This window comes from Myotis lucifugus, unplaced genomic scaffold (genome assembly GCF_000147115.1).
Source record: "Myotis lucifugus unplaced genomic scaffold, Myoluc2.0 scaffold_899, whole genome shotgun sequence".
NCBI lineage: Eukaryota > Metazoa > Chordata > Mammalia > Chiroptera > Vespertilionidae > Myotis > Myotis lucifugus.
Window position 1 is genome coordinate 235,083 of NW_005871947.1, and position 19,362 is coordinate 254,444.

The 19,362-nt window shown below is 66.8% G+C and overlaps 1 protein-coding gene across 1 annotated transcript in view; it reads left to right on the plus strand.

Annotated features, from left to right (window-relative positions):
• Nucleotides 1-528: 528 nt before the first annotated feature.
• The window catches only part of NBEAL2 (neurobeachin like 2), a 26,928-nt gene continuing 8,094 nt past the window's right edge, over nucleotides 529-19,362 (plus strand). Inside the window, exons 1-27 of the mRNA XM_023747534.1 lie at nucleotides 529-781; nucleotides 7,057-7,145; nucleotides 7,216-7,347; nucleotides 7,434-7,515; nucleotides 7,595-7,728; nucleotides 7,928-8,010; nucleotides 9,765-9,850; nucleotides 9,946-10,228; nucleotides 10,339-10,445; nucleotides 10,947-11,027; nucleotides 12,238-12,321; nucleotides 12,554-12,652; nucleotides 13,057-13,658; nucleotides 13,740-13,872; nucleotides 13,966-14,082; nucleotides 14,241-14,562; nucleotides 14,760-14,842; nucleotides 14,944-15,036; nucleotides 15,274-15,448; nucleotides 15,572-15,705; nucleotides 16,241-16,400; nucleotides 16,601-16,703; nucleotides 16,866-17,007; nucleotides 17,103-17,258; nucleotides 17,374-17,533; nucleotides 17,707-17,792; nucleotides 17,948-18,463. Of these exons, the coding sequence (XP_023603302.1) occupies nucleotides 731-781; nucleotides 7,057-7,145; nucleotides 7,216-7,347; nucleotides 7,434-7,515; nucleotides 7,595-7,728; nucleotides 7,928-8,010; nucleotides 9,765-9,850; nucleotides 9,946-10,228; nucleotides 10,339-10,445; nucleotides 10,947-11,027; nucleotides 12,238-12,321; nucleotides 12,554-12,652; nucleotides 13,057-13,658; nucleotides 13,740-13,872; nucleotides 13,966-14,082; nucleotides 14,241-14,562; nucleotides 14,760-14,842; nucleotides 14,944-15,036; nucleotides 15,274-15,448; nucleotides 15,572-15,705; nucleotides 16,241-16,400; nucleotides 16,601-16,703; nucleotides 16,866-17,007; nucleotides 17,103-17,258; nucleotides 17,374-17,533; nucleotides 17,707-17,792; nucleotides 17,948-18,463 (4,293 nt within the window). The 5' untranslated portion in view covers nucleotides 529-730. The remainder of the gene's footprint in view (nucleotides 782-7,056; nucleotides 7,146-7,215; nucleotides 7,348-7,433; nucleotides 7,516-7,594; nucleotides 7,729-7,927; nucleotides 8,011-9,764; nucleotides 9,851-9,945; nucleotides 10,229-10,338; nucleotides 10,446-10,946; nucleotides 11,028-12,237; nucleotides 12,322-12,553; nucleotides 12,653-13,056; nucleotides 13,659-13,739; nucleotides 13,873-13,965; nucleotides 14,083-14,240; nucleotides 14,563-14,759; nucleotides 14,843-14,943; nucleotides 15,037-15,273; nucleotides 15,449-15,571; nucleotides 15,706-16,240; nucleotides 16,401-16,600; nucleotides 16,704-16,865; nucleotides 17,008-17,102; nucleotides 17,259-17,373; nucleotides 17,534-17,706; nucleotides 17,793-17,947; nucleotides 18,464-19,362) is intronic.

The following is a 19,362-nucleotide window of genomic DNA, read 5'->3' on the forward strand; positions in this document are numbered from 1 at the left end:
AGGAGGCAGCCAGTCAATGACTCTCATTATTGATGTTTCCCTCCCTTCCTCTCTGAAATCAATTTTTAAAAATGGTGTGTGTTTGGTGGTTTTTTTTTTAAGTAGTACTAGGTCTTCCTAGAAAACGCTTAAAGCAGCTCCTGCACGTGGTCAGCTCTACAAGTGGTCGCCATGGTTATTGTTACAATTACTTGTTGAAGGACACGGGGCGCTGCGCGCGGCCCGCAGCTCCTTCCCCGCACCCCGCACCCCGCACCCCGCACCCCGCACGCCTCTCCTTTGCACACAGGGTGGCAAGCCCAGCCGGGCGGGCTGCATCCCGGGCGTATCTAGACCCGGGACAACTCGGGGACCCCGGACCCGACATTCTCGGGGCTCTGGGGGAGCGCGGGCTGCGGGGGCGGGGCTGTGGGGCACCCCCCCGGGCCGCCCTGACCTCAGGCTCCTCCTCCCGCCCGCTCTCCGCCCCGTGCACGGTCCCAGGAGGGGCGGGGCGGCGGCGGCGGCAGCCAAGTGCAGGAAGCGGGCGGAGGCCGGCGCGAGGAGGAGCGTGCAGATTTGAGCGGCTCGGCGGCGGGGGCCAGGACGACTTACCCTGGGAGTTCCTCGCCGCTCCGCCCCGGAGTGACCGCCCGCCGCCCCATGGGCCTGGCCGAGGGCAACCGGCGGGCGGCGCGGAGGAGGTGGCGGCGGCAGGTGGCGCGCAGCAGGGCCGGAGCCGGGCCGGGCCATGGCCGCCTCGGAGCGACTCTACGAGCTGTGGCTGCGGTACTACACGCAGGTGAGGCCGCCCGCCCCGCCCCGCGACCGCCGTGTCCCCAGATCCGCGCGCCCCGCACCTGCTACACCGGCGCCCGCGCCCCGAGGCACCCGGGCCGCGTAGATGCGCGCGCGCAGGGGGTGCCCGGGCTCCGCGCACACGCGTGCGCCTTACACCTGGGGGACTGTCCTCGCGGGCGCGCACCTCAAAGATCCTCTGGAGGGGTGGGGACCGCGCACCTCGGTCGAGCCGGAGGAGAAGGGCTCGGACCGCGGCCCGGCACGTCCTCCTTTTACAACTGGGGAAACCGAGGCTGGGGAACGAAACGAAAGGTTGGCGGGGTCGGGAGGAGCGGAGAGGCTTGGTTTGCCTTTGGTCTGGCCCCTCCTGTAGGTGTGGCCCCGTCGCTCTGGGTCTGAGTGAGCTGGGGGTGTGCAGCCTGGGCATCCTCACTGCGGTCCGGTCCGCTCGGACACCATTCCTTCCCCAGGGGACGGGCAGTGCTGGGCTCCTCCCTGGCCCCAGGCGGTCTCGCCCTACACGGGGGGCTGGACGGGGTCCAGGCAGAAGAAAAGATTTGCCTGAGATGCTGAGCTTGGGGGTAGGGGCTGAGCTAGGAGGGAAGTGTGAAAGGGGTGGAGGGACCCCGTTCCTGCGGAGCTCCCCGTCTCGTGTCTTGTCTCCGAAGCCACCTCAAATGGCTTCAGAAGGTGAAGGCGGGGACCCACCCAGGCGTCCGACAGAGCTGAGAACCCGGTGTCCCCCAAACTCTGTCTCGTTTACCCAGGCCCCCACTTTCCTTCTGCATCCGCAGCAGGGAGGACTCCCAGGTTAATGCTCCCTCCCCTCGCCCAGCACCAGCCTCCCTCCCTGCACCTGCTTGGCACCTTGCTGCTGGCTCAGGTGTGCCCTGGGCACAATGGACTATTGTGCGCCCCTGATCTGGTCACTGGGGGAAGTTCCTGCTCTGATCAGCTGGCCCTCTGTGAAGAGGCTGCCCAGCCATCTCCCGGGACTACAGGCCGGCGTGGGGGCCCCAGGGACCAGGAATCCAGGCCACGGGGGCCATAGCTTCTGGAGTCCACTCTGGTGGCGAGAGGGCGAGGGCCCTGGCAGGAGGCAGCGTGTGGATGGGATCGAGTCCTTCTGTGGTGTGACCAGGCCAGGCTCTGTACACCTCTGAGCTGCCCTGTCTGGAAACGTGGCCCGGCCCTGGCCTCAGGAGCGGCCTGTACCCCAGAGGGGTGGCCAGCAGGACTGGTCCAGGCCAGAGGAGCCTGCTGCTTCCCTGGCTGCACTGGGCTCCCTCACCCCAGCCCGTCTCCACCCCCCAGGGTTGGTCTCTGTGCAGGACACCTGCCCCTGGCCCTCATGCCTCTCCTGCCCGTGGCCGTGGCAGGTTCTTGGTCCTCAGCGTCTCCTGTGACCAGGTGATGGACTGAGGGATGCTAACGGAGGGTCCTCAGGCTGGGTGGCCCCTGCTAAGGAGGATGCCTCCACACCCCCCTCTAGATGAACTCAGCAAATGGTCAGCCCCCCTGCCCCCTCAGGAGGTGTATCTGCGCCCCCCGCCCCAGCTCCTCACCTCGCAGGGCAGGTCTGGGGCACACGTTGGCTGGTTGTGGCCTTGGAAGCCTGGACAGGCCGGGGGCAGCCTGGGCCTGGCAAACAAATCCAGGATGTGAGTGTGAACTGGGAGCCAGGCGGGGCCAGGCTGCCCCAGAGGAAGCCCGCACCGCCTTCCTGCCCACTTGGTGCTGCTCCTGCTCCCGGAACCCTGTCCCCACCCAGCTGGCTCCGGGGAGGTGGCTGTGTGGCCTGGAGCCCGGCTAGGGACCCAGCGTGTGTGCTGGGGGCGGGGGGGGGGGGGTAAGATGAGGTAAAGGTTGAACTGATAAAGGGTATGAATAGACCCCAGACTTGGCCGGCCACCCAGCCAGGAGGCTCCCCCGGCACCTGCCCCTCCCTTTGGCAGTGAGAGCTGACATCAGCTGGCAAACCTGTTTCCCCAGTTGTGGGTCTTGGCCCGCCCTGGGGAGCAACCCCTTTCTGCCCTTCCTCTCCCCTCACAGTTCCCAGGTCCAGACCCACCCATGCCCTCCCGCTGGGGCCCTGCTCAGCGCGGGGCTACCTGTGGGGGAGGGAAGGGGCTGTGGGTGCTCCTGCAGGAAGAAGCCGCATCATCAGTCTGAGGGCCCTCGGGGCCCTGGTGGGGACACCAAGGCAGGGTCATACCAAGGTCAGCAAACAAGTTCGGGGCAGAGTTCCGGCCGGCCTCCATCCTGTGTGTGTCACCTGTCCTCTGGGCAGGGGCTGCACAGCTGTGTTCTCCGTGGACCTTCCTCCCCTTCCCCCAAACCAAGCCGGACCTCAGCCCAGGGGTCCCCGTGTTAACCCTCATTGTTCTTGCTACTCCGGGCTCCACAGCGCCTCACATTTAGTAGGTGCTCCTTGGGTCCAGCTGAGTGGCTGGACAGAGAGCCATAGCAGTGACCAATCAGGGAAGCTGGGCCAGAGGAGGCTGAGTTTGGGCCCTAAGGGCTTCAGGACCAAACAGCAGGAGCAAGAACAGGACAGTGGAGTGAGGGGGGCCTGGGGGCAGGTGCGGGGGCTCCCCTGGGGATCGCATGGGGAAGGGGCGAGAGGGGAAGGGGACAGCACCCAACAGGCTAGCAGTAGGGCAGCATGGAAAGTTTATGCAAAATAACATGCAAATGAGTAGCCCCTTTTCTGCTGGAGCAGGGATGTCCCTCAAAAGCCCCCCCAGTGAAAATGAACATTGTGGGGGGGGGCACCCCAGCTGAGGGGCACTCAAGGTCACAAAGGTCAGGATCGGACATACATTGAGGTTACAGGTGGGGAGCCCAGGCTGAACTCTCCAGTTTTGCCTTTGAGGACTCAGTTCCAGGGAGGTCAGGTCAGAGGTGGAGCGGGCCTGGCTCTGCCCACCCCTCCCTGACCGGTGACCTCATGGAAACCTGGGAAGACCCTCTGCCGGCTCTGGGGCCTCAGCTGGGTCCTGTGCTCTCCTGTGCCTCAGTTTACCCTCCTCCATGGCCAAGGCAACCCAAGGGGGCGGGGCTGAGGTGTTGGGGAGAGTAGCAGAGCCCAGGGGCTGGTAATCCCTGGGGTTGTTATGGCAACTGGGGAGCTGATGTGGAATTGTGGGGTCCCCATGGAAACAGGGTCTGTTACTCTGGGGACCCTGGAAGGAAATTCCTGGTTTCCATAGTGATAGGACAAGGGTAAGATTAAGCCCCGGGTGGGGTGTTGTGGAGACCAGCAGGTCCACCCCTTTCAAGATCCCCTCCCCCTGGGCCCTGGGACCACTCCGCGCCAGGTCCTTGCCCCTGGCAAAGCGCCCGTCTTCCTGCTTCATTCCTTGGTCCTGCAAGTCTGACCTCCAGTCCTGGTGTCGTCAGAGCCACTTCCAGCCTGGCCTTGCCGTCCCCCTCCTCATGCTGAGGGGGGAGGCCCCCGTCCCCACAGAGGTCACCCTGATCAGGCCTGTCCCATATCTGCCTGCCTCTCCCAGGAGCTGGTGCTCACTGCCACTCAGGCGGCTCTGACGGGAGGAGTCCCCGTCATGGAGCTCCCATCTTCTCTCCCTCCCCGGTGCCCAGCTCTCTCCTGGGCCCACCAAGGTGCTCCGTTCCCCTGCCTGGGCCAGCCAGCCGGGGAGGGGCCCAGGAGACCGGGGAGGGGCCCAGGAGACTGTGGCTCTGCCAGTGAGCCGAGGTCTGACGCTCGTCTGTCACTCATGGAAGGGGGTGGGGAGAAGACAAGTGTTGCCCTAGAAAGCTCACACCCCGGTCTGGCCCGAGTGGCTCAGTGGTTGAGCATCCACCTAGGAACCAGGAGGTCACACTTCCATTCCCGGTCAGGGCACAGGCCCAGGTTGTGGGCTCCATCCCCAGTGTGGGCCGTGCAGCCGATCCATGATTCTCTCTCATCATTGATGCTCCTCTCTCTCGCCCTCTCCCTTCCTCTCTGAATCAGTATCTATATGAAAAAGCTCACAGCCCCAGATTTGGGGTGAGCTCCCACTGACCTGGCACGTGCCGCTGGGTGCAGTGGGAGAGCCTTGACTAGTGAAGCGAAGGGATGCTTTCAAAGAGGCAGCTGAAGTGCAAAGAGACTAGTTCATGTGACGTAACAAGCTACCAAGTGGGAGAACCAGGTGTGGACTCCAGAACCCGTGCCCTCAACCCGTTCAGTTTGGCAGCCCCGGCCTCTGCAGCACCAGAGGGGGTGGGGCTGGGGCAGGTCCCGGCTCCGGCGGGAGCACTGAGGCAGAGGAAACATGGACAGCAAAGCGTGTGGGGTCACTGAGGCAGGAGGCAGGGGTCGTGTGGTCAGCTGGGGCTGGCTGGCTAGCAAGCAGGAGTGCTCCTGGCCGGGAACTAAGGTCTGGCTTTCAGCATCCTCAAGGTGCAGCCAGACCGATGAGGTGTTCCCTCTGGGGCCCCCCAGACACCCCCCTGCTGTGGGAAGAGTTCAAAAGAAATGGTCTGAGCGTCCTGGCTGGTCTGGGGCCTCAGGGTTGAGCATTTTGGCGTCCTTGCTGCAGAGCGGGGAGAGGTCGCCAGAGGTACCTGACAAGGAGTGGCAGGGGTGCGGGCCTGCACCTCGGTGGCCCTAGCCCCTCTCTGAGTTGCCTCAGTTTACAAGAGGGTAAACTGAGGCACCGGAAACTGAGGCTCGGACCGGTGACGAAATGCACACTGAAGGTGCCCAGCCACGGGGCTGAGGCCTCCACCTAGGTTTCTTAGGGGCCTGGCTCAGGCTGCTGGGGTCCGGCCCCCTTCCCTGGGGTTTATTCCGTCCTGGCCTCTGTGGTCTGAGGCGCACACGTGACAAAAATCAGCCATCCGTCCAAAGGCAGCGCTAGACGTCCTCGCGCTGAGGTCCGTGGCCCCGGGGAGCGGCCGCGGCTGCTGGGTGCGGCCTGCGATGTGTCCTTGCCCCTCCATCCTTCTCCATTAGTCCCTGGCCACCCCCTCTGCCCCTGGGAAGGAAAGGTGTCTTCAGTGCTCAGCTGGCTGGGATGGGAGCTCCAGATGGGGCCAGCGCGGAGGGAGAGAAGGCAGGCTGAGGGCAGGACCCTCTCGGCTTAGAGCAGCGGTCGCCAACCCGTGGTCCGTGAGGTCCGAAAGGTTGGCGGCCGCGGGCTTAGGGCTCAGGGCAGATTAGAGCTGGGCTAGCACTTACTCAGCTGTGTCCCCTGAGCAGAGACCACAGGGCCCGGTGCGGAGGCCGGGACACGGGAGGGGGTGGGGAAAACGGGTGGATGAGTCCTCCTCACAGTCCCTGGGGCCCTGGACCCAGGTCAGGGAGCTCCCGTGCCTTGATGAAGGGCACTAGAGCAGTAGGATCAGAACCTGGGCCCAATAGGCCTGCCCTGACTCCAGCCCCCACCTCATGCCCTCGACCCAGGCATAGCGCCTCAGGCTCTGACCCAGAGACGTGTGCCCCGCCCCTTGGTGTTCCAGGCCTCACCGCTGGTGCTGGGCCCTGGGTGCCCGGTCCCCCCGCCCCACCCCCACCCCACATCCCTGCGGTCTGCCGGGAGGAAGCGGCCCTCCTCCCCCACCGTGACTCTGCGCTTCCTGCCCGGCTGGGGCGGGAGGGGACGTTTCCCGTTCACACCCAAGGTTCCCTGGCGGCACCTAGACTTGGGCTCAGCCGCTGCCCCTTGACCCATGGAACCGGCTCTGGGGCCTGGGGTCCAGGTAACCAGCAGGGTGGGCGGAGGTTCCCAGGGCCAGGAAGGACGTCCTGTCTGTATGGGACGTGCGTGTGCATGGGTCTGCCTGGCTGATAGTGCACATGCACCCTGGGATCTGCGGTCAAGGAAGGCTTCCTGGAGGTGGTGGCTGCTGAGCTGGAAGAAGGTGGCAGGCGAGGGCTCAGCCCACGGCTTTGGGTCAGGCCTGGCTGGTGGGTGTGGGCCACAGCCAAACCCCAGGCATGCACACACTTAAGCCCCTCCCCTGCCTCTGCCAGGCCTGCCTGGGTCCCCAAAGGCTAGGGAGGTGGGAACAAGAGACTGGGAAGCAGAGGGGTGGCCTGGGAGAGTTGTCAGTACGGACAGCCATCTTCTGATGCTGACCTTCCGACTTCCTGCCTCCCTCACGCCCGACCTGTCTCTGTCCCTCCCTTTCTCCGCCCCCTCTGCTCTACCTCTGCTCCCTCTACTCTGTGCCCACTTCCGTTCACTCTCCCCTTCTTCTCTATCCCCTGTGCCCCCACGGCCACTGCACCCCTTCTGATCCCCCCCATCCCCCAACCTGCAGAAGGACCTGGGCTCCCTGCAGCAGTGGCTGAAGGCCTATGTGGATGCCTTCGAGAGGAGCATCTCGCTGTCCTCACTGGAGCCACGCAGGTGAGGCCGGCTCTCACGGAGGGGGGAGGCCTTGGGGTCCGCAGCACCCCAGTGACCCCTCTCCCCGCAGGCCCGAGGAGGCCGGTGCCGAGGTGCCGCCGCCGCCGCCGCCGGACGCGCTGCCTGTGCTGGCCGAGCAGCTGGACCAGGGGGACCTGGAGCAAACCCTGCTGCTGCTCAAGCTCTTCGTCCTCCTCTGCAGGTGGGTCCGCGGTCCTGCCCGCGGTGGGGGGCGCGACGGGGCCGGGCACGGGGACAGCTGTGGCCTCTGCATCGTTCCCTCCCCAGGAACCTGGAGAACGTGGAGGCCGGCTGGGGGCAGGTGCTGGTGCCCCGCGTGCTGGCTCTACTGACCCGGTTGGTGGCCAAGGTGAGTGGCTCCCCCTGGGGGGCGGGACAGGTGATAGCACCACCCAGCTGACCCCTTCCACCTGCTCCGCACACCGCAGCTGAAAGGGCGCTCGCCGCTGCCACTGCCGGAGGGCCCTGGCCCGGAGCTGGAGGAGGTGGTGGCCCTGCAGGCCCTCCTCCTCTGTGAGGGCCTCTTTGACCCCTACCAGACCTGGCGGCGCCAGCACCGCGGGTGAGAGCCGGCCACCCCCCCACCAGGACCCGAGGGGCTGGGAGAGGGTGCGGGTGGCATGGGGGCTGTGGCCAAGGTGTGGAGGTGGGAGGGGCTGTGCCCTGGCTGGCGCGGGGGGTGGGGAGGGGAGGGGGGGCATGACCCAGGAGGGGTGAAGTGCCCAGCCTCACCGGCCCCCTGCCCCCCACCGCCACCCCAGGGAAGTCATCAGTGCCAAGGAGAAGAGCAAGTACAAGTTCCCTCCTGCTGCTTTGCCTGCTGAATTTGGAGCCTTCTTCGCAGGTCAGGCCCCGCCCCTGCCCTGCTGGGCCCCGCCCCCAAGCCTGTCCTCCTGGGGAACGTGGAGGCTGGACAGGACCAGCTTGGCCTTGGCTGCAGTGGGAGGGAGAGCCCTGCCCGTTGAGGGCTTCGGGGCAGAGAGCAGAGAAAGGGCAGGCCTTGGAGAGATGAGGAATTTCTGGGCTGCAGAGAAGGCCTGGCATCAGGCGGGGGCGCCGATTTCCCTTCCCCCTTCCCTCCCATCCCCTGGGTCCCCCCAACCGCCTGGACCCCCATAAAACCATCCCTAGTCCAGTCCCTTTGTCCCTGGAGCCTCCACCTGGTGGGCACCCTCCTCAGGACAACGTCTATACTAGCTGTTACCTCCACTCCCTCCTCCCTCCCTCCTGGAGGAGCTCTCCCTGGGGACCCCCTTCTCCTGGGTCCCCTCTTCTGTCATCAGAGAGAGACTGGCCAGTGCTGTAGGTGGGCCCGGGCAGGGTGCTGTGGGGTGGGGCAGTGAGCGTGGGAGGGTGTCTTCTGTTGGGATAGAAAGTATGTCCTTGCCCTAGCCAGTGTGGCTCAGTGGATAGAGCCCCGGCCTGCGGACCGAGGGTCCCGGGTTCGATTCCGGTCAAGGGCACGGACCTCGTTTGCAGGCTCCTCCCCAGCCTGGGCCCTGGTCGTGGCTTGTGCAGGAGGCAACCCATCGATGTGTCTCTCTCACGTCGATGTTTCTCTTTGTCTTTCCCTCTCTCTCCCACTCTCTCTAAAATCAATGGGAAAATGTCCCCGCGTGAGGACTGAAAGGGAAGAAGGCATGTCCTTGTCTCTGATGTCCCTGGAGCTGCTGGCCTGGGCCCGGGGCAGGGACGCAGCTCCAGGAGGGAAGGCGCCCGGGAGCTCCCTGCCTCCCGTCCTGCCCGAGTTCTCTCCGCAGAACAGAACTAAGTCCTCGCCGCTGTAAACGCCCCAGACGTGGCCTGACACCCCCAGGACCAAGCCCTGTCCCCCCCGGCCGCCCTCCCCAGCCCCACGGCTCCCTGCACCCCAGACAGGTCCCGTCCTCTCGTTCCTAGAGGCCACCCGGCAACCACCTGCAGGTCTTGGGCCAGTTTCCTCTCCCTGCAGGGCCAGCTGCGCTCCAGGCCCACCTCTAAAGCCCTGTCCCCGCTCGGCCTCCCACCCCATCCCGCCTGAGTCAGGCCGCCTGCTCTGGCTCCTCCACCCCCCACCCCACGTGTGACCAGGCCGGGCCTTTCTGCTCTCTGGGTTTCAGTCTGTGGCCTGGCATCCTGTCCATCCAACGCTGTGAAAGCCCCTAGAAGTCCCAGCAGGGGCGGGGTTGGGGGCGGGGGCGGGGGTGGGGGTGGAGTGAGGGCATCTAGACGCTACACACAGGCAGCCCCCTCCCCCAGCAGGTCACTGGGGGAAGCACCACTGTCAGGGCAGAGGGACAGGAGATTTGCATCTGAGGGACTAAAACCTGGGTTTCCAGGGGAAGCGGGAGGGGTGCTCACACCGGGGCTTAGGGTCTAGGGGGCTGGCACGGCTCTCAGGGTCCTGTTCCTTTTCGAGCTCCCCAAAAAGGGCCGTGTCCCCCTCAGGCCCCTTGGTGGAGAACCATGGCTTTTAAGAGCCCTCAGCTCAGAACCAGGTGTCCTCCCTCAGCCCCCACCCCCACCCCCGGGCTCCCACCTGTTTGTAGACCCCGAAGATGCCCAGCCCTGCCAGCTCGCTGAACCTGTCCTGCTCCCCCCACCTCGCCCCCCCTCCAGAGAGCCTGCAGGAGGCGGAGCGCTTGCCCCCCACGCTGCTGCTGCGGCTCATCCACCTCTTCGGGGCCGTCCTGGCAGGAGGGAAGGTAGGCTGGGCGGACCCTGCGGCCAGAGGGTGGCTGTCTCGGGGTCGCGGCTGGAGGAGCCCTTGCCCATTGCCCGTCTCCGTCCCGACCTGCAGGAGAACGGGCAGCTGGCCTTGAGCGCCGGCTCCGTGCAGGGCCTGCTGGGAGTGGTGCAGGGCTGGGGCCGCGGGCCGGCCCAGGACTCCCGCCTCCTGGCGCTGGCGCTGGAGGCCCTGGTGGGCGCCGTCCACGTCCTGCACGCCAGCCGCACGCCCCACCGAGGTCCAGAGCTCCACGCCCTGCTCGAGGGCTACTTCCGCGTCCTGAACGCCGACGGGCCGGCCGGGCCCAGCCCAGGCCCCGAAGAGGCCCTCATCCGCCGGCGAGTCAGCATGCTGGGTGGGCCTGGGCCCGGGCGCGGGAGGAGGCCTGGGCGGGCTGGACCGGGCAGGACGGGGAGGAAGGGCTCAGGCCTCGGGGGGCAGGGCTGACCCGAGGCCCCTCCACAGACGCCATCCCCAGGATGCTGGCCTGCGAGGACCGGCCAGTGCTGCAGGCCACCTTCCTCAGCAACAACTGCTTCGAGCACCTCATCCGCCTCATCCAGAACAGCAAGGTGGGCGGCCGGGCAGGGGTGCAGGGCCTGGAAGCCGAGGGGGAACCGCGTGTGGGTGTCCAGATGCTGCCGAGCACACCCGGGCCCCGCTGGCTGGAGGGATGAGCTGGTGTGATGCCTGCAGCGCAGTGGGGGGCCTGCAGCCGAGGATGGCTCTGCACCCACAGGAGGGGGTGCTGTGGAAGGACAGGAGCTGCCCTGGCCCCCGTGTTCCCTTTTCCCAGCCCCAGGTCCGGGGCAGGAGGACGGCTCAGCGGTTTGGATGCAGGGCCTGCTCCTGTCCATTTAGCCGCCCGACTGTCCCTCTGAGCAGGGCATGGGGCGCAGCTTCCCTCCCCTTCTCTAGGGCCTGGGGGGCGCTCAGCCTGAGCTCAGGGCGCATCCTTCCCTCTAGGGCAAGCCCCGGCCGCTGCCACAGGCCCTGCTCTAACCCTGCGCCTCCCTCATCTCCCTTCTCTCTCCTCTGCCTCCTCCACCCTGTGCCCTCCCCCTTCCCCACAGCTATACCTGCAGGCCCGGGCGCCCCCTGAGGGGGACAGTGACCTGGCTACCCGGTTACTGACCGAGCCCGATGTCCAGAAGGTACCGCCCTGGGGCTGACCCGCTCAGGCACGCGCCTCCCTGGGCACCCACCCCCGGCTCCTCAGCCCTTCCCGCGCTCTGCGGGGGGTGAGCCGACAGGAGGAGGCCTGGCCTGGCCGGGCAGCGGGGCTGGGTGTCCCAGGCTATCTCACCTACTTGCCACGTCCCTGACTAAGGGGACAGGGCAGGGGTGACCTGTGTCCTGCCTAGTATTGCTTCTGGGCGCTGGGGTTTGGCTGTGCCAAGCCGGAGGGAACCTTCGAAACCCAGCCACCTACACCCGTTCCCCAGAGGGAACAGCCCGATAGATATGCAGGGATTGGCTGGTCGTTCCAGGAAAGGGCGGTCCCCCGCGTGGGGCCACTTCCCTCCTGCCACCCCCTCCTGAGGTGCCCCCCCCTCACCTGGCACGGGGCGGGAAGCTCAGGGTATCAGGGGCTCCACGTGGGGCGCCCTCTGGTGGCTCAGTGCCTGGGCTCCAGCCTCCAGGGCCCCTCCCGAGGCAGCCCGGGGTGTCTGTGGCCTCGGCTGCACCCTGAGAGCCTGCACGTCCGTTCATCGGCGAGGCAGGCGAGGCCCTGGTGGCTATAGATGAGGAACAGCCCGCAGAGGGTCCGAAGGTACCCGGGTCACGAGGAGGGTCAGGCAGAGCTGGTAGCACCTGCTGACCACGTCCCCAAGCCCCCCTGCCCCTCAGGTTAGGGCAGGGCGAGGAGCAGCGAGCCTCAGTGTCCCCACGTGGACCTGGCGGGCAGGGGCAGGGCAGACTCCAAGGTCTCGAAGGTTCTTCTGGTTCTAACATTCTGTGATGATTGCCCTCCATTCCCCGGCCCCCTGTCAATCATCCTGGGTGGTGGGCACCTGCTGGCCTGCCTGCACGTGTGTCTGGCGTGGGGGGGGGGGGGCTGCGGCCCATAAGCCCCCAGACGGAGGGGGTGGCGACAGGGCCTGCCCAGCCTGGGCGCCTTCCCTGGCCTCTTGGTCAGAGTGGCTCTCGCCAAGCGGCTCAGAGAGGGCCCTGGGGTCCGGGGGAGGGGCACCGCCGTCCGGGCGAGGAGCAGAGGCCTGGGCCGTACGGGGTTGCCGTGCCCCCAGAGCCCCCAGCCGCTCAGCCACCGGCCCTGGGGCACCTGCTCCTGGCCCTGCACCCCTCGTACTGCAGGGCGCTGCCAGCTGCGGTGCCCGGCTCCTGACTGCCCCTCCCCCCCAGGTGCTGGACCAGGACACGGACGCCATTGCCGTCCACGTGGTCAAGGTGCTGACCTGTGTCATGAGTGGCTCCCCCTCGGCCAAGGTGAGGTCGCTGCTGCCACCTGCAGCAGGGTTGTGGGCGGGAGGGAAACTCACCCCCGGGCCCCAGAGCTGGCAGGGGGTGGGGGTGGGGGGGGGATCCAGAGAGGTGCCGCTCAGGCCCCTGGGCGGGAGGTCACCAGTCAGCCCTGGAGCTGGTGTCCTGGGTCGGGGCAGCTTGGGGGTGGACCATGGGCTGACCCCACCTGCAGCCTGCTGTGTGGACCCCCCCCCAGGAGGTGTTCAAGGAGCGCATTGGCTACCCTCACCTGCACGAGGTTCTGCAGAGCCACGGCCCCCCCACCCACCGGCTGCTGCAGGAGCTGCTCAACATGGTGAGGGTGCAGCGGCCGGGGCGGGGCCTCCGGGGAGGGCCGCTCTCCACCTGGGGGGCTGTGACCATGGCCAGCACATTCTGTGGCTGTGGCTCACCATGTCACTGGGGTGAGGCTGCAGGGGCCCGAAGCTGCTGCATGTTAGCAAGTCCCAGGATTCTCCTGGGGTTCAGGCCGACCCAGAGCCGTGGTTCCGAGCGGGGTTAACGGGTTGGAGGACTGTCCTTGGGACTGAGGGTCGTCCGTGCGCCTCGGACGTCCCTGAGCCTCGGACACAACCTGGGGGCCGAGGGGGAGCGCCTGTTGCTTTCCCAGGTTCGGGGCAAGTGCACGGAGAGAGGAAGGTGGCAGGTTAGCTGCTCCGTGCCAGGTGCCCAGGAGCTAGGCCCTCTCTCCCCCCACAGGCCGTGGAGGGCGACCACAGCACGTGCCCGCCGCCGCCCGTCCGCAACGAGCAGCCGGTGCTGGTGCTGACGCGCTGGCTGCCGGCGCTGCCCACGGCCGAGCTGCGGCTCTTCCTGGCCCAGCGCCTGTGGAGGCTCTGCGACAGCTGCCCCGCCAGCCGCGCCACCTGCGTGCAGGCCGGGCTGGTGAGCTGCCTGCTGGAGACGCTCGGCACGGGGGTGGCCCTGGGGACCCGCTGCCGGGAGCAGCTGCTGGCGCTGCTGCAAGCCCTGGGCCGCGTGTCCCTGCGGCCCCTGGAGCTGCGTCGCCTGCTTCGCCCGCCGCCGGGGCTGGACTCAGGGCCGGGAGGGGCCGAGGCCGCGAGAGCCCGCCACGCGGGCGCCGTCATCCGCGCGCTGTCGGGCATGGCCCGGCACCGGGGCCCGGCGCGAGCCCTGCACTACTTTGACCTCACGCCCGGCATGGCGGGCGTCATGGTGCCCCCGGTGCAGCGCTGGCCGGGGACGGGCTTCACCTTCCACGCCTGGCTCTGCCTGCACCCGCCGGCCGCCGCCCCGGCCCCGGCCCCCGCCCGGCGTCTCCAGCGAAAGCAGCTGTACAGGTGGGTGCGTGCCCGGGACCGGGGCGGAGTGCCAGGGTGCACGGAGGACCAGCAGGCCTAACTGGCTCGGCCTGTCCCCAGCTTCTTCACCAGCAGTGGCTCAGGGTTCGAGGCCTTCTTCACGGCGGCCGGGACCCTGGTGGTGGCCGTGTGCACCCGGAAGGAGTACCTGACCGTGAGCCTGCCCGAGGTGTCCTTTGCCGACTCTGCCTGGGTGAGCCTCCCTCCTCGTGTGGCCGGGCGGGGGGCCCCCAGCCCAGGGGGTCCCTACCCCCCGCCGACCGCCCGATGCCGTGCTTCCGTCCAGCACTGTGTGGCCGTCGTCCACATGCCTGGCGGGCTCTTCAGCCAGAACCTGGTGCACATCTACAAGGACGGCCACCTGGTCAAGACAGCGCCCCTCCGCTGCCCCTGCCTCACCGAGGTGCACCGGGCAGGGTTGGGGGAGGCTTTGGGTGTCTGGGGGACCTGGACAGGGTGGGGTCTGGAGCCTCGGGGTCTGTGCAGCGTTGGATGCCGGTGGACCCCAGGCTTGGCTGTGAGCTGACTCCCCCCTTCACCCCCCTCCCCTTGGCCCTGCAGCCCTTCTCTTCCTGCTGCATCGGCTCCGCTGGCCACCGCACGACAACCACCACCACGGGGCTGCCGGCGCCCGCGGGCCCCACCGCCCTGGCCCCCACTCACCCCTCCCTCACCCGCTCGCAGTCGGTCCCGGCGACCGCAGGGCTGGGCTGGGGGTCTGGGCTGGGGGCCCCTCCGCCGGAGGGCAGCATCAGCTCCACCCTCGCAGGCACCCAGGACACGCGCTGGGGCAGCCCCACCTCCCTGGAGGGCGAGCTGGGGGCCGTGGCCATCTTCCACGAAGCCCTGCCCACGGCAACCCTGCAGGCCCTGTGCAGCCTGGGTACGCAGCCCCCCGCCTCCCGGCCCCCGCCCCCGCCCCCCCAGGGTCCCCAAATCCGGTGGTTGGAGTCTTAAAGTGCCCAGGCTGGAAAGTGGGGGTCTCAGGGGAGAAGGCGTCCCTGGAAGTCCTCTGGTCGGGGCTCTGGATGGGGCTTGGCCGGAGGGGCAGCCGGGTCTGAAGGCCCCGCTGACCCACAGGGCCCAACGAGACAGCACCCTTCAAGCCCGAGGGCGACCTGCATGAACTCGGAGCCAAGCTGCTCCTCCATTACTCACCTCAGGTACTGGGGGGAGGGGCGTGGGCTCACCCTGTTACCTCCCCCGGCACCCCACCGTCTGCGCCCTCCACCTGACGCTGGCTGCCCGCTCCTCCTGCCCGCAGGCCTGTAAGAACAACATCTGCCTGGACCTGTCCCCTGGGCACGGGCTGGACGGCCGCCTGACGGGCCACAGGGTGGAGACCTGGGACGTGAAGGTGCGTGTACACATGGGCGGTGTGTGTACACATGTGGGCGGTGCGTGTACACATGTGGGCGGTGCGTGCGGAAAGCGTGAGCGTGGGCTGGGAGAGGCACGGTGCCCTGGGAGGCCTTTAGGAGACCCGGGTTCAAGAGCAAAACTTCCCTGGCCCAAGCGCCCAGACCAGGCATGATGGGGTGGCCTGGCCAGGGAAGGGCTGGGAGCTGCCTCTCACAGCCGCCCCGCCCCCCAGGACGTGGTGACCTGTGTGGGGGGCATGGGTGCCCTGCTGCCCCTCCTGGAGCGAGTGGCTGCCCAGCCCCAAGAGGCCGAGGCGGGTCCGGCCGAGACGCATGACCTGGTGGGGCCCGAGCTGACCTCTAGCCACAACACCCAGGGCCTGACCCTTCCTCTAGGCATGTCCCCAGGTAAGTGTCCCGGGTGCCCGGGCCGAGGGAGGGAATGTTGGCACCGTGGGGGCTGGCGGGCCTGAGTCTCTGTGGCCACGGCAGGCCCTTGACACACATCTGTCCCCTTCCTGGTGGCCACAGAGGAGCGGATGGAGAGGAACGCAGTGGCGGCCTTCCTGCTGATGCTGCGGAACTTCCTGCAGGGCCACCCTGTGAACCAGGAGAGCCTGGTGCAGTGCCAGGGCCCTGCCATCCTGGGGGCGCTCCTGCGCAAGGTGGGCCTGGGGGCCGGCGAGGGGCTGCCCTGTCTGGGTGGGGGACCAGGCAGAGCCTCCTGGGAGAGGTGGCATTTGAGAGGGGCCTTGAAAGGCTGGGCAGGCCCGGCCCGCAAGCTCAGTGATTGAGCGTCAACCTAGGAACCGGGTTAGATTCCCCGGTCAGGGCACAGGCCCGGGTTGCAGGCTCCATCCCCAGTGTGGGGCGTGCAGGAGGCAGCCGATCCATGATTCTCTCATCATTGATGTTTCTCTCCCTCTCCCTTCCTCTCTGAAATCAATAAAAATATATTAAAAAAAAAAAAAAAGGCTGGGCAGGGTGTGGCTGAGGGTCGGGGGAAGCACCAGCTCAGGCTGGGACGGGGGACTGCTCAGCGGGCTGGGGGCTGGCACTTCAGAGCCTGGAGGGGGCCCTGAGGGGTCCGAGCAGGCAGGGCGCTGGCGTCTGTCCGCCTGTGCAGGGCAGAGTGGCAGCCGGGAGGCTGGCCGGGCGGTGGGCAGGGCCGGGCACCTCACTCCACCTCCTCCGCTCCAGGTGCCCGGCTGGGCCATGGACATGAACGTGCTCAAGTCTGCCCAGCTGCTGATGGAGCAGGTGGCCGCTGAGGGCAGTGGGCCCCTCCTGTACCCGCTCTACCACCACTTGCTCTTCAACTTCCACCTCTGGACCCTCAGCGACTTCGCCGTGTGCCTCGGTAGGTATGAGCCTTGGGTGGAGGGACGCCACCAGGCCGGGCGACAGTGGGGAGTCTGAGAAGCTCCGCCCCTGCTCTGAAGGGACGTGTTTGCCCTGGGGTGCCTGAGGGGAACACGCCCCTCGCTGGGGGTGTCGGGTAGGAGGATGGGAAAGGGCCCGCTCAGCCTGGTGGCCTGAGCCCCCTGCGATGCCCGCCAGGCCACATCCAGTACATGGCCAGCGTAATCCGCAAGCACAGACAGAAGCTGCAGAAGAAGTACGGGGTCCAGTTCATCCTCGACGCCCTGCACACCCACTACAGGTGAGGCTGGGGAGGGGCAGGTCGACAGGGGCTGCCGCAGCGGCCTCTGGCCTTGGGGGCCGGGCGGTCCAGTCCCCCCAGCTCACTGCCACCCTCCCTGTTCTCTCTCCTCTGTGCCCCTTGCGTTCCCCCGGCCCTGGGTGTGGGGACCGGCCTGTGCAGCTCACAGCGGGAGTGCCCCCTGGCGGCCGACGAGCTGCGCATGGTGCAGACGGCACTGCTGGAGCTCCTGGCGCCCAGCTCCCTGGCCGAAGACCTGCAGGTGGTGCTGAGCTTCCTGGCGGCTGCGGGTGATGCCGGCCAGGTAGGCTGGAGGCCGGTGACAGGGCGGCTTGGGAGAGGCCGGGGTGTGGACCCCGTGGGGAGGCCCAGCCCAGTGTGAGCCTCTGTGTCCCCCAGGTGCTGGGCGCCCTGAACGTGCTGCTGGCACTGCTGCAGGGCCCAGCTGCCCCGTTCGTGGCTGGCTTCCTGCTGGAGCCGGGAAACCTGGAGGTGCTGCTGGCACTGCTGGTGCGACCGTGGTCACTGCCCCAGCTGCCCAGGCGCATCTGCAAGGTACGCCCAGCCCACCCGACCCTGGTGTCCCTCCCGCTGTGGCCGCTGAGGCCCAGGGCGCTGCGTGTGGCTTCGCCTCCGCGGTGACTTCCTCCCGGTGGTGCCGTCCGCCCAGGTCCTGCGCAGACTGCAGCAGATGGAGCACCTGCTTGAGCCCAGCCGCCAGCGGCTTCGGCTCCGAGAGTGTGGCCTCCAGGGGCTCGTCGCCTGCCTGCCGGAAGGGGCGGTCTCCCTCCAGCTCTGCCGGGGCCTCTACAAGCTGTTCCTGGGCACAGGTACCACCTGCTGGGCTCAAAGGGCAGGCCAGGTGGAGGGGTGACAGGGCTCCAGGAACAGGGCAGGTGGGAAGAGGGCAGGTGCTGGTGCAGGGGCCGAGGCTGAGCCAGCGGGGGAGGATTAGGGTGAGGGTCAGGCTCCAGCTCTCAGGCCCCTCTGGCCCTCTTCCCAGACTGCCTGAGCCTCTCAGACCTGATGGCCGTGGTGCAGCTGTCCCTCCAGGCTGACCTCGGCGTCCGCCTGGACATCTGTCGCAAGGTGAGTGCGGGCGGCAAAGCTTGGGGGGGCCGCCCCGAGAGCTCACTTTGTCTGCGGCAGTGAGGGGTCCTGGGGTCTCCCCAGAACGCTCCAGGCGGGCCGGGCCGGGGGTGATCTCTCGGGCGAGCCCCTCACGCTCGTGCCTGGGCCCGCAGCTCTTCCACCTCTTCTACGGGCAGCCCGACGTCGTGCGGCTGCTGGCCCGGCAGGCTGGCTGGCAGGACGTCCTGACGCGGCTGTACGTGCTGGAGGCCGCCACGGCCGGCAGCCCCCTGCCCTCCCCCTCGGAGCTGCCCGCCTCCCCAGAGCCAGCCTCACCCAAGCCACTCACCGAGTCCCCTGAACCTTCGGACGTCTTCCTGCCCTCGGAGGCCCCCTGCCCGGACCCCGATGCCTTTTACCAAGCGCTCTCCCCATTCTGCACACCCTTGGACCTGGGCCTGGAACGGTCCAGTGTGGACTCGGGCAACATCGCAGGTGGCGGCAGCGGCGGCAGCGGGACCCTTACTCCGGCCAGCCAGCCGGGCACACCCTCCCCGCTGGACGGGCCCCGGCCCTTCCCCGCGGCCCAGGGCCGCCACAGCTCCAGCCTCTCCAACGTGCTGGGGGACGGCAGCCTCCCAGAGCCCACCGCCAGTGGGGACGACACCTCCAATACCAGCAACCCTCAGGTGAGGCGGGCCCCCCCGCCACTGTGTGGTACTGGCAGGGACACCTCGAGGCACAGGGAGGGCAGGTGGCCTTTCGACAGGTGTAGCATCAGGGCTGCAGCTGCCAGTGGGGTCCCAGCATAGGGCAGGGCTTTCCAGGGTCCGTGGACAGCCCTATGGGTCCTGCCTGGTGCTTCTGGGCCTGGGGTTTGGCCTCTGCTTATTCTATGGCATCCTCCAGAGCATTCCGGGTGTTGTTGTTTTTTTAATGTATCTTTATTGATTTCAGAGAGGAAGGGAGAGGGAGAGAGAGAGAAACATCAATGATGAGAGAGAATCATGGATCGGCTGCCTCCTGCACGCCCCCCACTGGGGATCAAGCCCACAACCCAGACCTGTGCCCTGACTGGGAATCGAACCGTAACCTCCTGGTTCATGGGTTGATGTTCAACCTCTGAGCAACACCAGCCAGGCGAGACCTTACTTATTTTAAAGCCAGGTTTACTAGGGCAGAATTTACATGTAATAAAATGTACTCTCCTTAAGTATAAAGTTTAATGAGTTTTGGAAAATATACACTGTCTTATAACTGTCACCACAATGAAGATATGGAACATTTTAATCACCCTAGTCCCCTCACCACTGCAATCAGGTGCAATCATTCCCTCCCTCAACTCAACTCCCTCCCTCAGCCCCCAGGCTCTGGCAATTTTGATTTGATTTCTGTCCCTTTTTAAAAGTTTTTCCTTTATCATAATAACATATAAGTGGAAATATACCATATGTTGCCTTTTGTGTCGAATTTAATGCAGCATTAATGATTTTGACAATCATATACATCACTGCATTTATCAACATGTCACTTTTTATGTCTGAGAAGTATTTTGTTGTATGAGTGTATACAAATTAATGCCTGTAGC